This window comes from Peromyscus eremicus, chromosome 6 (genome assembly GCF_949786415.1).
Source record: "Peromyscus eremicus chromosome 6, PerEre_H2_v1, whole genome shotgun sequence".
Classification (NCBI taxonomy): Eukaryota; Metazoa; Chordata; class Mammalia; order Rodentia; family Cricetidae; genus Peromyscus; species Peromyscus eremicus.
In genome coordinates this window covers 56,662,094-56,680,062 of record NC_081421.1, presented here as the reverse complement: position 1 = coordinate 56,680,062, position 17,969 = coordinate 56,662,094, and the positions used below count along the sequence as shown (strand labels likewise).

Sequence of the window (17,969 nt, the reverse complement as noted above, 5' to 3'; positions counted from 1 at the left end):
GCTGTCACCTTTGCAGTATGAAGGGACCCCTTCTCTCTTCCAGCAGCTGGTGTATATCCCTCAAAAAACAGTCACATAGTTTTGGCAGCCAGATATGCCTTAAGGCGGAGAGTTGCATCTGTTGGGAAATTCCTTTTAGTCTTCAGGTAACACCTACCTCCATTGTTTCTAACTGGACAATGCCCCATAGCTGTAATTCTTGGGTGTTTTAGAATTCAGTGTTCTAGAGTTCACAGGCATGCAAAGTGACCTCCAGTGCAGGTGACCAACTAAGTGGACTCCATGTCACAGACCACTCTAAGACAACTGCTGAGTGTTCCTCATTTTGTAGCAATTAGTAGGCATAAAGAAACATATCAACAAGCCCAAGTCCCCAAGATGACATCCTCCCAGAAGCTCTTATGAGGCAGTTCATGGCCAGAGGTGACTGACTCCACAGGAACTCTAGTCATGTTCCCCTGGCTTCCCTGACAGACCCAAGCCTGTAGAATCTGTGTCTATCAGAGCGCTCTCGTTCACGTGTGCACCTTTGGCACAGCAATTGGGAATTTCTGAGAAAGAAAATCGGACCAGGAAGCTTCGTAGATCTGTTTCATTTGGAACTTCCAGGGTCAGTGCTAAGAGCTGTTTGTTTAGTAGCTGTGGACAGAGATGTTCAAAAATAGAAAATTCACCTAGGCTACTACTGGCTGTTGCCAAGCTCCCTTCCCGTCCATCCTTCCAGTGCCCCTGACTGCCTCCTCGGGCCTGTGGTCTTTGCTGGCTGTTGCCAAGCTCCCTTCCCGTCCATCCTTCCAGTGCCCCTGACTGCCGCCTCGGGCCTGTGGTCTTTGCTGGTGAAGATCTCTACACAGCAGTCATTTTGCATATAGAGGAGGAAAGAAAGTCAAAACTAAAATAAAGTTGCATTTTCAGAAAACTAGATGGTGGGAGTGAAAACACTCAGGTGGGTTACCAGTGAAGTATAGAGGACTGGAACTGTGACTCAATTGTAGAACATTTGCCAAGCTTAATGAGGCCGTGTGTGTGTGTGTGTGTGTGTGTGTGTGTGTGTGTGTGTGTGTATGTGTGTGTGTGTGTGCATGCGTGCACTGAAGGTATGACACATGTGACTCGACAGTGATGAGGAAAAACCTTGGTGACCTAATATACAGGGAGAGGTGACATACTAAATCTGCAGTACTGATGACCTTGTTTCAAATGACCTAGATGATCTGTGATGACTTGGGCCTTACATGAGGACCGCAGCCAGGGAAGGCCTTTGTATAACACCTCTATTACACAACCCAAGGGGCTTTCTGACATTCTAATACTCAAGTATTGTCACTTTTTACTTAACTATATGGATTCAGTGAAGTTCACCATCATTATTATAGATATTTACTACAAAGTGGCTACACACTATGACACTTTAAAGACAAATTACCTAGAAATAAATTGTAGGTACAGAATAAAAATCATTAGAAGTATGTTCCTGTGGAAATATGTTCTTGAGGAATTGTTTAATAAAAAATCCAGTTCCCAAATGGTGGCTTGATCTCATTTTTATTTCAATGATCAAATACAGATTATAAACACATACATATATGTATATACACTTAGATAATACAGAAGACAGAGAGAGAGGAGAGAGACAGAGACCCAGGAGCAGAGCAGGAGCTCCCCCCTCATCCCTTACATTCAGGAACAGTAGTGTACTCACTAGAAAATAAAGACAGGTGAGTGGAAATACTGGGTTAACTGCAGTTATCATGGAGGAATGGAAACACATTGACTTCACTAATCTGTGTTTTCTAATCACGTTGACTTCATTAATCTGTGTTTTCTAATCATGTAATAATCTGTCACATTTGCAATCTGTACAGTAAAATCAGCTTCATATCTAAGTCTTACATTGAAAATCACTTCCTGTCCACTATTCATTTCCAATAAAAGATGTATCAACATGACATATTTTATCTTCAGCTCAGAAATAAACATACATCACATTTATTAACACTTGGCGTATAGCCAATAAATTATAACACTCAATAAAATAAACCACAAATGGCTAACTTTAATAAATTAAGTATGAAACAAAAATGTATTACTATGAAGCAGGCATTAAATATATCTCCCCCAATAACCCCAAAGACACCCTAAGTTCAGCACCAAGAATTTCACATACTCTGGTTACCCTTATACAGTTACCACTCTATGTAGCACAACATTTCAAACTAGCAGTATCACATGACACTTTAAAATAAAAGGGCTTGAGTCTCCAGTTCATCACCTACATAGCATTCCGTTATTCTATCAGTCAGTGTAACTAGGAATGAGGAAAATCAATAACATATTTGCTTTGTGTAGAATGGACACATACGGGTTTTCAAATGCCTTTTAGAACAGTACAATTGAACTAAGAAGCAGGATTAAATTAGGCAATTTATTTCCTGTACTATCTTATTTTTGAGCATGACTTTGACTAGCATACACTTTTCCCTATTTTGTGAAACCTCCTGTCTCTCCCGTATCTCAGGCTATGACTTAGGATTTCAGAAGCACCACTATTTCCTCATACTTTAAACAGCAGTGTGAACACCCAGACAGCTCTTCTCCTGGAAGGCTGGGGAGAAAAGGGAGACAGGAGAGAGCCACAACCAGCTACCACTAACTAAACTTTGTGTGAGCATTTTAGCAGACTACCACAGCTGTGGAATGATAGGCAAAGGGCCTGCTGTCGACCTGAATGATAAGATAACACCAGACATCTGAGGTTGGCAAAAGTGTTGGACATCACATTATTCAGCTTAGAAACAGTCTGATCCGGGTTGATTAACAGCTACATCACTCCAAGGAGCATCCAACTGTGGCTACCAAGCTTCTTTGAGGTACCACTTTGGCAACAGTAAAAACATCAGCTATCTTTACAATCTAAACCAGTGAACCTTCTAGAGTGACGCATACACACAGGCTACTGGAATACCATTATTCTGAGTTGTTCTTAGCCTATTCCTTAAGGAAACATTAACTCTTCCACATCTAAAGTACCGTTTTATTCCTTTTGATATGCGTGATATCTTTTTGCTGTTATTATGGAACTTACTTTCATGTAAGAGTTTTATTTTTCATTATTATAAGTGAATCTGTATCAATATTTGGTACTTTTTAAGGAAATATGAGAAAGTCTTATTTCTTAAACAGGCAAATACATTAAGATAATCTTACCAGGTTTGATTCTTCCCTCTGGAACTCAGACTGCCATATTACAGAACTGGATGTTCACTCACTGTCCAATGTTCTGTTATATTTTTGCTACAGCAGAAGGGGTAATTTTATTGAACTAGACAAATTCTATACAGATTGAATACAGGTTGTTGTAAGTTGGTAAAAAACTTTTTATTTACTCTATAAACATACTCATCCTAAATCATATTTGAGGGAATGACATTTTGGGGCATTGGGTACATCTTCACTTAATTCTCTTCAGAAACAATCTTAAAAAAAACAAACAAACAAACAAAAAAACACTATTCAGGTGTCTTCTCAGAGGGTTCTTTTCCTGGCAGCACTTGACTGTGATTGGTACATCAAAGAAGGACCAGAAGACTGAGTTCTTCTGTATGCTAAAAATATATGCCAAATAACTACTGTCCTGCTCACCCCACACTGATCTCAAGTCCATAAAGTGGGGACTGTGGTAAATAAATGTGATAATGAATATTTGCTGAGTCTTTATGTTCCAAATACTTCACATGAGTTAACTTATATCATCCATTTTGCATGATTTAGGAGCTAACAGCAATAACAAATGCAACACTGTAGAAAGTGGCCACGGGAGAGCCACACCTTTGTTTGATCTTCCTTTTCATTCCTTATAATGTGCAAAACCCTTTTTATCTCTCCCTATTTACTTCAATACAGGAAGCCTATATGAATCTATTCTGGCAGGCTTGGTTGTTCACGGGAAAACACACAAATTCCAGTCCTAAATCCCATACCCAACACTGCTGATAGTCCTTCAGTGACGACTTCTGGCAGTATCAAAGGCTTCAAGCTTCATCTGTGGATGTCTGTCATGTGATTTGATCTGCTCTGTAATGCTACAAAGCAGTGCATGACTTCTGTTTTGTGCACATCCTACAGTTGGGTTTTACACACTCTGCTGGCTTTGTTGACACTAAGATGAACATCCGAAATCCCATGAATCCTCACCTCATTTTACATAAGTAAGGAGGTCCAGCATCTGGAGGCACTAAGAAAGGAGCATGTCTCACTAACAGTGCATGATTTACACCCTGGGAGTCTCAAGCATTTGCAAGGTTGAACTCAGAAGTCAGCCACAGTCTCTGAGGTCACAAAGGTCTCAAGGGAGACAATGGGTTTTGGTCCCACGACTCATATGTTAGCTGTATGGCAAGTCATTTTGGACTTTCTAAGCCTCAGTATTTTTATCTGCACAATAAAGCTAATGACACCTACCCTGAATCGTTGTGACAAAGTTGACAAATTCCACTTGGAACAGCAGAGATGACCTAAGAGCTTAGTGAACAGTAACAACTACATTTCCCATCCATTGTCTCTGCATTGCATTACTGCCTACCACAGCATTCCAACACCTGCTTTGTTTTAGGAGATGACCAGGCCAGTATGGGACCAGTTGATACTGGAAGAAGCAGAGGTCAAATAAATCAATAAGTACAAGTTCTTGAATATTTTTCCAAATTTACTTTCTTATTCAGCTGCCTCTAAATGCAAGCTGAAACACTCGAGAAGGTGGGAGTTGCCTTCATTTATCTTCATACCTTTAGTCTAGAAAGAATTTTGATAGTGACCCTGAACCCCTATGACATTTTCACAACTACTATAAGACACCACTACCATCAAATTGACGGCTTTTGGTGTTAAGCAAATAATAAGCAAATTGAAATAGAACTTAGAAAAAAAAATTTCAGAAGTGAGCCCATTATAGAAGTGGCTGTGATTGTCAGGTAAGTCCCACACAGGCAACACACACTGAGACTGAACCATAAGCCCAAGTTCTTAACTAAAGTGACTTTACTGACTAAAACTCTGAGGCCTTAGCTGATCATAATTCTAACTTGCACAGCGAAGATGCTGCTCTGAGCTGAAAACTCACGTAAGATGACATAATATGTCCATACTCCCCAGGGACCCTTAATTCCCAAACTCCAATGGAGAAGCACAAGCTTCCAGGGACTGAATCATTCCTATGACTGTGGTACCTAGATGGCATCCTTCTATCAGTGGGATCAAACACGCTATAAAAGGACACAGAACTCAGTGACAGTGACCACAGACCACCGCACTTCAGGAATGATTAGGACATGATAAAGCTTCGTGCATCTGGATTGTCCCAGCAATCTGACTGGCTTCTTTTCTGAGGCAGTTGATCTACACTTCAGATAATTGCTTCCACTGATTAATCTGTGAAGTATCTCTTTCATGCTCCACAGAAGTTCCTGCAGATAATTAAAATAGATTCTTCTAACCAGAAATAATAAGATGAATGGTTTTAAATCCATGGGTAAGTTGGTGAACTGATAAATCAAGAACCAAAACTGTCAAAATACTTTTGAGGGCAGAGTTCTACTTGGAGGGCTCCACGGAGGGTGTGTCTCGCTTTCAAGGAAGGAATGACGCTTCTTTTGTTTCCGTTCAATTCTTTCCTGCCTTTCTTTCTTTTCCTAAAGGAAAAAAAGATAAAAGAAAAACAGAAAACAAAACAGAAAACTCTAAGTTTACATACACTATGCAAACTTGTTATTGAATTGGATTGCTGGAAGAAAATAATTCATTATAAGACCTTTATATACAATTTCTTGATTAGTTATGAAGAAGTAGCTAGGGAATATTGCATACACAAATTTACTATTAACAGGTATTAATGTCACATTTTGTTTGCTTGCTTGTTTTTTTGAGATAGACACTCAACAAGCCTTGTCTAGCATCACAATCACTGTGTAGTCAACGAGGACCTTGGACTCTAATCTGCTAGCCTCCTCCTCCCGACTGATGATGCCTGACTTTCCTCACTTTTTTAAATGTTGAAAGTTACAGTAAAAAAATGTCCAAATAGCTATGGAAGCTTACACTTACAATACTTAGGAGGCTCAGGCAGGAGGATTGCCATGGACCACAGGCCAGCCTGGGCTACAGAGTGAGTTCCAGACAGCCTGGGCTACAGAGTGAGACCTTGTCTGGAGTAGACATTGAGGATGATGACAGGAAATGGAGAAGAGGAAGAATAGGAGAAGAGAGGAGGCCGCACAACGTGACAGGAGGTGAAATCGGAGGCAGCACGGTGGTGCACACATAATCTAGCACTTGGGAGGCTAAGAGAGAGGAGGATCCTAAGTTGGAGGCCGGCTTTGTCTACATAGCAAGACTCCGCTTCAAAAACCAAAACTGAAAATCGTTGAGTGTGAAGTTTTATAACAAACATCATGTTTATAAAAAGATAGTGGTGACCTTCAGAGGACAAATTTCCAGAGACTTGCAAGAGCGACATCTGACTGTGACAACACAGGATATCCAGATTCTTGAAAATCTAGTCTCACCTTTTATTTTTTTTATTGTGCTTGAGCACATTTTAAAACAATATGTTGCCCTTTATGTGATTTTTTTGTTTAATTACTTGATTTATCTAACTGAATAGATAACAGGACTTTTAATATTTATTAGTTTGAGTATTTTCAAATTAAATATTGTTTTGTGTGATTTTGTTTACGCTATTCTTAGTGTTAACTTTTTCACAATGTATTAAGAAATAATTCAACTACAGAAAACTGTGTAATATTAACAATAGGTGATTACCCAGTGAGCACAACCCCAACTCTCGAGGCTCTGTGTTAGCTCCCTCATCACATCTCCCGTCTCCCAACCTTTTTTGGCAGTGTTTCCACACGTTCAATTTCACCAAACAACCATTTATTCTCATAGCAGCTGGAGGAACTGACTTGCCCACCAACACCTACACTGAGCTTTAGATTTTTCAGTTTGATAGCACCACTTCATTCCCTGATGACTCTGAGCATTTAACGGTTTAGAAAGCGCGTCAGATCTGGGAGACTGGAAGAACACAGTGTCAATTGCTTGAAACTTCCTATTTATTGCATTAATCCTTTTGGCATTTTTTTTTTCTGCTGTGAAGCAAAGCTTTGGAGTCTAAATATCAAAGGAATTACCCCATAGCCACTCTGCTGCCACCTCTAATTGGTGCTACTCCTCACATACCACGTTCCTACATAAAAAGGTTCTGAGGTGTCGATGGAGCTCGCATTCTTCTGGCTCCAGGCAGCCATGATTTTTGTTTCTTCATTCAAATGTCAAGCACTCAGCTTCTACTTGGGGTCAAACACAAAGTGCTTATCAAATACACACACACACACACACACACACACACACACACACACACACACACAGAGAGAGAGAGAGAGAGAGAGAGAGAGAGAGAGAGAGAGAGAGAGAGAGAGAGAGAGAGAGTTTCTGTTGCCCAGAAAACTTTCAAAACCTACAGGTGAGAAACAAGTAAATTAATACCATAGGATCCAAAATTGGGTGAGTTTCTCTGAAACAAAGAATCAAAGGGTCCCACTGAAGAGTGGATTAAAGGAACATCAATCTTTCCACACACAGTGGAAAGAGAAAACATTTGTAGATTAAGTGGGAGAAGAGGTTTCAAGCAGAGAGGTTTGAAGTGTCATAGCTCAGAAGGAGCTGGGAAAAAGCTGGTGATGCCAGAAGAAACAAAGAGGAGCCGCTGTGACCAAGGCTTGGGGGAAGGGACAGTGGCCCCAGATAAGAAAAGGACACCAATAACAGTAGGCCATGGTAACATCCAGAATTCAGGCAAAACACTGCAACTAGGGACATAATCAGGGGAGGAGGGTAGTGGGAGGACACAGAAGGAGGACGTTTGTGTGTGTGTGTGTGTGTGTGTGTGTGTGTGTGTGTGTGTGTGTGCTCTATCATCATACAGGGACAGTGAACCAAGTGTTGTGGTATCAGATGGCTTGGTAAAACCCAGAACTTTTCCAGCTTGGCTTTGGTTGTGCTGGAGACAGGGACAGGGCAAGGGTGAAGGGCGCTGGAAAAAGTGAAGAATCCCCGAAATTAAGAAAAGCAGAATATGAGCGATCAGAGCTGGAAGGGGATGCTGAGTAGAGATTTCATTACTTCCTTTTTATTTCTGATTAATTTCTATGACACATGAGGCAGATAATTCAAAGAGATAGAAAGAATGCAGCTTCACAGAGGGGAAGCATGATATATTTCTATTTTATTGTTCGAATAGAGGATTAGTGGCATTTCCTATTATTGTTGAAGTGGTTGGTATCTTTCATGTTTCTACATTATTACAGCAGGTGAATTCGAGCCTCTTCTCATTTACACTTCTTTTGAATAAATGTCCACTTAGGGGTTAATACAAAATCTACATACTCATCTAGACACATTTTACTTAGTGTCTGAACAGCACTTGCTCTTCCATCCTGAAACTTGGATTGTCTCTCTGTTTGTTTCTCTGCTAAGAACAAAAGATTTGAAGTTCCTCCTGTATGTGGTTTTCTCAGATTGCTCAGAAAAGTAGCTGTTTCCATGAGACCCTTAGACAAGCCTGTTGCTGTAGGCTGATGGCTTGGGGAAGACACCAGAGCGGATGTTGGCTGTCTGCATCATTCATCAGTATATATGAAGATTGAGAAGTGTCATGCAAACAGTATGACAATGTAAGATTTCCATTCGTAGACAATATTCATAAGGCAAGAGAAGTGAGGAGAGGTCTTAATGTTCATAGCCTTGCTTCATGAGAGGGTCTGAATGCTTGATGTTCCTACTGAAGCAAAGGGGAACGATTTAGAACCTTCCAAAGGAAAAGCTGTCTTTTGTTCACTTGATCCACCCATGCTTCTTTTTCTCCAACGTACCTTCTAAGAGAAAACCTGGGACAAGTGTGACCTTACTAGGAGGATGCTGAAAAGCCAGGAGTAGAAGTAGACAGCCATCCCCCTCACTATTAGGTACCATGAATCAACAATGTCACCATCAAAACAACTACAAGAATTTAGAGAGGTGTTCCATCAGTTGTGGGCATCTGGGCTCCTTCCTTCCCTCTCCCCCTTTCACCACACTTTCTTCTGCCAGCAGAGAGTGTAAAGTAACAAATGGGGAAGATGGAGAGTGGGTCACCAGCGTGGGGATCTGATCCTGCTCTGGGAAGCACTCTAGAGTGAAGTCCTACTGCACGAGGCAGTGTGCTAGCTGTCAAGACTTTGAGGAATAGACTGATGAGAACTGGAACACGCCAACACACTGTTCCACACAGAACGACAAATGATACTAGTTTTTCACAATCAGGACTCTGCTGACTCAGAAAGAATGGACGTCTTTATATCACCATTTTAAGGTCATTCCTATCCAAGAGCTTTGTGCTGCATTTCCTCAAGTCTTGGTCTGCAGGAGAGTTCTACGGAGTTCCTTAGGTTGGTCCTACATGATTACTCACTTTGCTCCTCAATGTTTTATAATATGGACCACTTTTAAGGAGTTTAACTTGGTCTTATATGCTCTAGGAAGTGCTAATTCTAAAATGTGTATGAAAAACAGGGAAGCACAGTGAGAAACACTGTGAAAGAGGAACTGTGATGGGGAAGCATGCAGATCCACACATAGCATGTGAAGCCTCGTAAGGAAACTGACCGGTACTAGAGAAATTACATATATAATGAGACTGAACAATGGGGCACAAGGTCAAGAAATAGAACCCCAAATGCAGGGATCTATCATAAAGATGAGCTCTAAACCACCAGGAAAAGATGTGCTGGTTTGTAAAATATACATCCTGGGAAAGTTAAGTTGAATCAAATTTTTCATTATGTAAGAAAATAACTTGAAGGCACAGCAAATGCTAAGACACAGAGATATTGGAGCCATGAATGAATGAAAGAGACCCAGCAGCTCCAGCTATGGAGAAGGGCTTTTCACCTAGGTTTGAGACTCAGAGACCAAGAGAAAAGACAGAAATCCAAAATGAAGTGGAATTGGCACGGCCTGAGACAGTAGTAACAAAGTTGGGAAAGCAAGAACAGAGCGGGTGCAAAAATTGCATCTTCTATTAGAAATTGTAAGAGAATTCCCTACTAAAGAGGCTTTTAGAAATCAGTATGACAGAGACAATCCAACAGAAAAATGTGTGCATCTATGAAGTGAGAATTTACAGAATAACCATTATTAACACATATTTATAAGTGAAAACACACTCAAGTTCAGGCTGAGGTATGCAAGTCAAAAAATACTCTCAATGATGTTTTTAAGATGGCAGATTGAGATGAATCCAGTTAAGTCAGATTAAAAAAAAACTGCTAAAAGGGTTGTAGAGAAATGAACTATTCATAAGATGTCATCTTCTTGCACAAAGTACAGTATTTATGGGTGTTATTTATTCAAAATTAACAAAATGAGTATTTGTTTTAAAATAGAAGACTATATTTTGCTTGACAGTCCCAGAAGTAACCTGTTAACATATGTAAATTAAAACCAAATATTTATTACTCAACCCTATAGTAAAGGGCAGCTGGATATTGTACCTTCCAATTTCAGTGTTGATCCTTTGATTGGACAGTGTCTAAATAAGACCCTTTTCCTCGGATCATCAGCAACATCAAGAGTCTATGAAATGTAGTAAGCCCCTCACCTTTAGTGTCAGTGCTACAGCACGCAATGACTGATTCCGCCTAGAAGCCTCGGCACCCTCAGTGCACCTGCCTGCCTTCTAGGACGTCAGAGGCAGGAAGCACAGAAGGAAGAATGGGCACGATGGGAAGGGACTGAGGCGGGGATACAGGCCTAGAACATGACAACTGGTACAAGCTCAGATGCTTCGGTCAACCTCAGAAGCCTGGACAGAAGAGAGGCCCTGGGGGCATCTGATCTGCAGAAGGCTGGGCTCAGCAAGGCAGTCTCCAGGTAGAACAGAGTGGGAATGAGAAGCAGAAAAGGAATAAAGAGCCAGTTTAAAAGGAAGTTCATTGCACACAACACCTACCAGCCACTTTTCATATTCACTGATGGCTTGCTTGTCTTTGTCTTTCTTCTCCGCTCTCTTTAGCTCTTCCTTTCTTCTCTCGTTTATTTTCTCCTTTTCCTTTTGCTTGAGAAGGGCTTCCTTTTTTTCACTCCTGTGTAGGAGAACATGAAACACTGGGAAGTTAAAGGAGACTATACACTAGAGATGTCCTAATGCAGCTTTGGAAGCAATGAGATTGAGTAGACCTGTAAGCAGGAGGTCCTAGGAAAGCCTCAAGTATTAGCTTGAAACCACCGAACTGCGCATCATGCAGGATTACCATTTCTCAAAAGCAGTTAAACTGTCTTTCTTTTTCTCAGCAACCGTTTCTTCTTCTTTCTGTTTCTTTGCTCTTTCATATTCTTTCTCCTTCCTGGTCTTCTCTTTCAGGTATTCCAGCTTCTTCTCTTTCCATTTTTCAAACGCCTAAAAGAGTTCAGAGTGGTTTTCTTACTTGCCACGACTTTTCTGGGGTCAGTAAAAGTACAGTGGATCCTTCATTCAAGCACAAGTGTGGGGCACAACTCCAGTCAGAGTCAGGGCCTGGGGTACTCACCTGCAGGGCCTCGCCTTTCCTCACGGCATTCTCTTCTTCCGTTTTCTTCTTGTTCTTTTCCTCCAGCCTCTTTTTTGCAGCTATTTTCTTTGCTTCCTTTTCTTTCATAGCCTTCCAGGCCTCAAATGATGCTAATGCTTCCTCTCTCTTAGCAGCTCTTTTCTATTTTGATTTAAAAAAAAGTGGCATACGTATATGTGTCTAGACACAAGTCCAGGCCTAGACACAGATACACAAATATGTATTTGTCTTTAATCTCCCAACAGTTGCCATACAAAGAAGTTACAAAGCAGGTAATTTATTTAAGAATTACTTGGACAAGTTGATCTACAAAAATTATTGACTGCCTTTTAGAATGTCAAAGCACTTATCAGGTGTTGACCTATTTTGTATTCATGAGTAAGAAGCATCTATTGACTTTGGAAGTATGCTAAAAAAATGTTCTCAAAATGAACTACAACAGGCTAACTGGTACTGTAAAATGTTTAGTAAAAAAGTGATGAAAGATTTTAAAGCAAGGTAAGTTTCCTAAGGCATATAGTGGGTACAGGTGTCTGGGTTGAACGCTGTTTTGATAGGAAAGCATGACATTCCTATGACATGATCATATACCAAATGTCAAATAAAGGAATCACACTGTAAAACATGTAGGGGCAGTACTGCAGCTATGTTACAAACTTATTCTCTAAGCCCGTTAAGGCCAATATTTAGAAGACATAGATTGCACCATGGAGGTGACATAATTCAGAAGCCAAAGTACCCCAGATCCCACACATCAGTACAAGGGCACAAAGGAGCTCAGAGGCACAGCCCCTGGAGTCACCCAAAGAACTGACTGGCCCCGGGCTGCTCTTTTCTGGACTATTTCCCTGTCGACCTACTTTAGTGTGGATCGATCCAATGAAGTGGGAAGAGAAGAAAGATCTGAGCGCACTGTGGGCTCTCAGAGTGAAATCACAGGAAGGGCTGGACGAGTCTCGCGCAGTGAAGGTAAATGTGGGTCAGGAGCCATAGCAGCGGTCGGCAAGGAAGACAGGAGGAAAATGCAAGCCGGTGTATACTGACGAAGTCCCTGCCTAACTCTAATCAATGTCAATTTCTGAGACTGAATTTGGGGGTCACACAAACACTAAGTTAATAGTCAGCCCTGCTGTGTCTAGCCCATTCATATGACACTTAAAGTGTATGTGTTTTTATGTAAAAGTTAAATTGAACCCAAAATGAAATCAGAAATCAGTTCTTTCATGTACATGTTTACCACTTCAAAGCAGTTGATTTGGTAACATCAAATATCCAGAGATCTTTTACTGACATAAAATTCTTTCTTTTATGATACCTGTTCATTTTGGATCCTTAAGTTTTCACTTTCAATTCTTTTTATTCTGTGCATTTCATGTAAATACACATTTTTCTTTTCTAACCACTCCTGTGAAATTAAAAAAAAAAAGGTTATATGATACTATAAGGTGTCCAAATGACATAGAATTTTTATCTACTTTTGAAGTATTTGTTCAAAGTTTAAAAAAGAAACCAAGAAATTTATGTATTTTATCTAAAATAGTATTCTTTTTCCAGTGATACTGTAAAACTTAAAGATGAATATTGCTGTCTAAAAAAATCTTCTGTGTATTATCTTTCTTGTATTGTAAGACCTCAATGATTTCATATAATGGCTAAATATGTCAACATTTTATACTGAAATTCAAGTGTAAAATTTTCCAAAGGAGATTATATTCTGCGTAACACAACAAAAAAGATCTTTCTTGAAATTGTGGGGAAAAAAAGTAGGAAAATCTTAGTCTGTCTCAAGAAAAAGCTTAAAAAATTTGATCATGAACAACATAAACTTTTAGAAGAAACATGATAAAATGCATGTAGATTTACAACAAAGTGGCTTTTGCTAAATTTCTATAAATTATAACAGTAACTTCCATTTCCTTAAAAACATTATTTTTATATTTTAAACAAAACATGGCAGCAAATAATTCAGAAAAACCCTTAGGATTGTGCACACACTTCTAAAAAAAAAAAAAAAAAAAAAAAGCTTGGCGCACGGCCTTTAATCCCAGCACTTGGGAGGCAGAGGCAGGCGGATCTCTGTGAGTTCGAGGCCAGCCTGGTCTCCAAAGTGAGTTCCAGGAAAGGCGCAAAGCTACACAGAGAAACCCTGTCTCGAAAAAACCAAAAAAAAAAAAAAAAAAAAAAAAAAAAGCTTTCCCAGTGACAGTGAGTAATGAGTTATCATTTTAGATGGTTGAGTTATTAATTGATAAGCAGGCCTGTGGAAATGATCAACTCTTTTTTAAGAAATAGTTTCCATTTTACCTGATAAACAGCTGCCCTTATGTGATCAGCTTTATCTGGCTCTAGGCTCTGTTTCCGTGATGGCTTCTTGTCCAAGACTTTCAAAGACCCTAAATAGTGAGAAGGGGTAGCTGCAGATGGACTTCTCCTTGTGGGGCCAGATTTCTTTACAAATTCAGAGGTCATAAGCCTGGAAAGTTCCAAATGGACCAAGAGTAAGTGAGATACAGCTGTCAGATATACAGTTATTATCTTTAAAACTACATTCTAAAACCAGGCGTGATACCTCGCACCTATAATCCCACACTCAGGAGGCTGTGACATGAGTTCAAGGCCAGCCTGATATACACAGTAGGTTCCAAGCTACCCTGGATTAAGTGTGGGACCCTGTCTCAAACAATCAAAATGAAACAAAATTATGACTGAATGCAATAAATTATAATTACTTTGAAAATAATCCAGTCAAAAGTCATGCTTTCTTAGTTTTGCTAACATAATTTAAATTTTATAACTTTGAACTATAGTTCTCACCTTAGATCTTATAATTAGAGCCTTTTAAAGAAACATAAGCCACATCTTAAATTACATTAAAAACTACCAGTAAAAGTAGGTTTTAATCACTCTTTGAATATGTTATTGTATTATTCTGTTACTTGATATACTCTAACTATGAATTTAGAAGAATAGGACCCCGTATTTCAGATATTTATAGGAAAACCTGGCCTATCTTCTCTTTTGATGAATAAAGCTTACTGCATGTCAACTCTAGTTACTCATTTGCATATTCCCCACCCCTCCTTCGGGCTGCAATGGCAGAGCTGAGTGGTTGAAGCAGGAGGCTCATGAAATGTAAAATACTGACGCACTGGCCAAAGTTGGCTGTCCGGCTTCATTTGTCTAATAATGTAAAGGAATCAGAAGATTTTCAGAACACTGATGAGTTGGCAACATCAGTCAGAGAGTAGGGAGGCAGCTCTATGGATTCTCAGCATTTAGTGTTATTATTATTTATCACTTGGTTTGATTTGAGACAGGGTATGACTATGTATGCACAGCAATCCTCCTGCTTCAGCCTCCTGAGTGCTGCATGACAGGTATGTGCCAACATGTTTAGCTTCAGATCTTATCATTTTAATACACCCATTTAGCCCCTGGAGACTGTCCATTTTTTTCCCTGTGTTTGACAAAAACACTTAATAGAAAAACAGTGCTGGATTTCAGCTTTACAGCCGTCTATACAGAGTCTCATCAAAATAGGAGCGTTAGCCAAGGAATTCTGCAGTGGGATTAGGAAAGAACTAAAAACACAGCTGGAGAGAAAAACTCAAAAATACTGAATAAATGGAGATCTTTCTATAGAAGAATGAAACTGACTGAGAGTTTCATCATGAGATATCTATCCCATCTGACAATGGAAATTACTAGAAAAATCCCTGACAGCAAGTGAAATTTGTCTCGTGGATTCTAGATTAAGGAGTGTTTTGCTAGAATGTGAGCCTATACATAATGTTGGTAACTTTTACCTGCCAGAGGCACTGGATATTCTATTAGTCGTTGACTTTTTATTCTTCACGTTTCGATCTTCATTTGATTTCTAGTAGAAGGAAAACACATAACTGGATCACTCACCATGATTATGTCAGGCTGGGAAGCAAAAACTGAGGAAATCAGCACTGTTCTACATCTAGTGTCAAGCACTCTAGGCACTGGGTCAGTGCCCCGGTTACTCTCAAGGTTCTGAAGCATCCTAAGCATGAATGGCACCATCGTGGAAGTACTGTGGCTCATGAAACAGCCAACACTGGGGACAGTGAGTGACTAGAGAGAGGCTGAGGGGCTTCTCAGGTGAAGTTGACCTAGCGAGGGCCTTGGGAGCATGATGGGATCTGCAAGGTTGAGTGGAGGACAATGTGAGGGTCTACAGAAACAAAGAAAGCCCTGGTGCCTAGCCGCAGTTAACACACACAGAAACACGGTGCTGACACTCAGTGAGACAGGAGAGGAGTATGCATTCAGAGAAGAGTTGGGAGCTCATCAGATGTGGTAAGGAGCACAGATGCCATTCTCATGCCCAGTGTGGTGGTTTGAGAGGAAGTGGTCCTCAAAGGGAGTGGCACTATTGGGAGGTATAGCTTTGTTGGAGTAGGTATGGCCTTGTTGGGGGAAGTGTGTCACTGTGGGGGTGGGCTTTGAGGTCTCTTTTGCTCAAGCTTCCCTCAGTGTGACACTGAGACCATTTCTTGTTGCCTACAAGATATAGGACTCTCAGCTACTTTGCCAGTACCATGTCTGCCTGCACAGTGCCATGCTCCCTGCCATGATGATAATGGACTGAACCTCTGAAACTGTAAGCAAGCTCCCTCAATTAAATGGTTTCCTTACAAGAGTTGCTGTGGTCATGGTGTCTCCTCACAGCAATAGAAACCCTAACTGAGACACCCAGAAACAACAAATAAACTGTAACAGGGGGATTACTGGGTTCAAGGTAGGAAGGATCATTCAGTAGAGCATGAGAATAAAACCAAAGTTCACCTCAGAAGAAGACCCTGGCCTTATCGTAGTGTGTAAACTGTGTATTTTAATTTGGATGCATTCCTAGCCTCAGATCCTGTCTACATTTTAGACACGACTCTCTACTCCACACAAGTGGGGCTGGCTAGCAGAACAGTGAGGGTGTGGATGTGAGCTCAATCCGAGATAGGCAGCAGTGGTACTGGTGGGCTTCTGCACTGTGGCTCATGAGCCTCCCCATACCGTTTGATCACTTTGGATTTTGGATTATGTAAGCCAGTTCTCAGCCACTGGAAATGGACAGCCATAGACATTGCAGTTGGAGAGAAATAAAGATCGCAAGTGCCACACTGTCCACTGTAAAAGCCCTGGACTCTGACAGGTCTTATCATAGGGCAAAATCATCCTAGAAAACACAAATCCACTCCAAACATTACCATCATCTTCCTGACCACCCGTCCCTGCTCACCCACTTGAAAAGGGACAGGCATTGAAAAGCACTTTAAAAACCTTCCCTTCTCTTTTTCTTTCCCTCCCTCCTTCCTTCCTTGTACTCTCCCTCATCTGTCTCTGTCTCTGCCTCTCTCAGTAGGGTCTCATATAGCTTACACTGGCCTGGAACTCACTATGTAGCCAAGGTGCTCTTCAAACCTTTCATGAAAGTTGTCTATATTTGAAGAGATATTGAAATTTCACCGATGTAACACCTTCATAGCTGTTCTAGACAGTTGTATGTTTATGACCTAAACTATAGAAACCTATGAAGAGACACATATACTATGTGATTATGAAATACTTTAAATTATAAAACTATGCCTGACAGTTTCCAGTGAATACTTGGCTTCATTCTGCCAAGTGCAAACTTGCCGTGAAACTGAAATTCAGTTGAATAAAGTAACATCTAGTTGAAAATACAATACCACTATCAAAAGATGTTCTCCACGCTGCGAGAGGAGCATGAAGACGGAAATGAGATACTTGCAGGTTCTATTTCCTGTGTGAGGTGCAGGGCCAGTGCTATCCATTACAGATGTACCTTGGTTGGCTCTGCTGTCTCAGTGGGTGTTATGACACTCGGGGACGTGGAGAGCAGTGGGTCAGTGGTGAAGTCATCATCAGTAAATGCAGCCTTCTCTTTTTCTTCTTCAGTGTCATCTGTAGCCGCCTTGGGCAGACCTGCCTTGGGCTGCTCAAGTTCAGGAGCAACACAGTTTACCAAAACCGAATTTTCTTCATTTTCATTTGATATCAAGGAATCCCAGATTTCAGTCGGTTCTCCATCATGATCTGTTTAGAGGCGGAGCGAGAACACTAAATCCTTCTGATTCCACATGGTGTATGACAGATTCATTTACTATCCTTCAAATGAGTGTTGTCATAACTTTTTAAAATGTTTGTGTGTGTGTGTGTGTGTGCGTGTGTGTGTGTGTGTGTGTGTGTGTGTGTGTGTGTGTGTGTGTGAATATGAATGCAGGAGTCCTTCTCAGAGGTCAGAGGAGTCAAAATCCCAGCAGCTGGAGTTACAGGCAGTTG

General features: G+C 40.6%; 1 protein-coding gene across 1 annotated transcript in view; it reads right to left on the bottom strand.

The window, feature by feature from the left end:
- Positions 1-3,509: 3,509 nt before the first annotated feature.
- The window catches only part of Map9 (microtubule associated protein 9), a 28,701-nt gene continuing 14,241 nt past the window's right edge, over positions 3,510-17,969 (bottom strand). Inside the window, exons 7-14 of the mRNA XM_059265524.1 lie at positions 17,473-17,723; positions 15,449-15,519; positions 13,947-14,115; positions 12,958-13,047; positions 11,622-11,783; positions 11,346-11,491; positions 11,045-11,177; positions 3,510-5,687 (exon numbers count right to left, since the gene is read on the bottom strand). Coding sequence (XP_059121507.1) covers positions 5,565-5,687; positions 11,045-11,177; positions 11,346-11,491; positions 11,622-11,783; positions 12,958-13,047; positions 13,947-14,115; positions 15,449-15,519; positions 17,473-17,723 — 1,145 coding nt within the window. The 3' untranslated portion in view covers positions 3,510-5,564. The remainder of the gene's footprint in view (positions 5,688-11,044; positions 11,178-11,345; positions 11,492-11,621; positions 11,784-12,957; positions 13,048-13,946; positions 14,116-15,448; positions 15,520-17,472; positions 17,724-17,969) is intronic.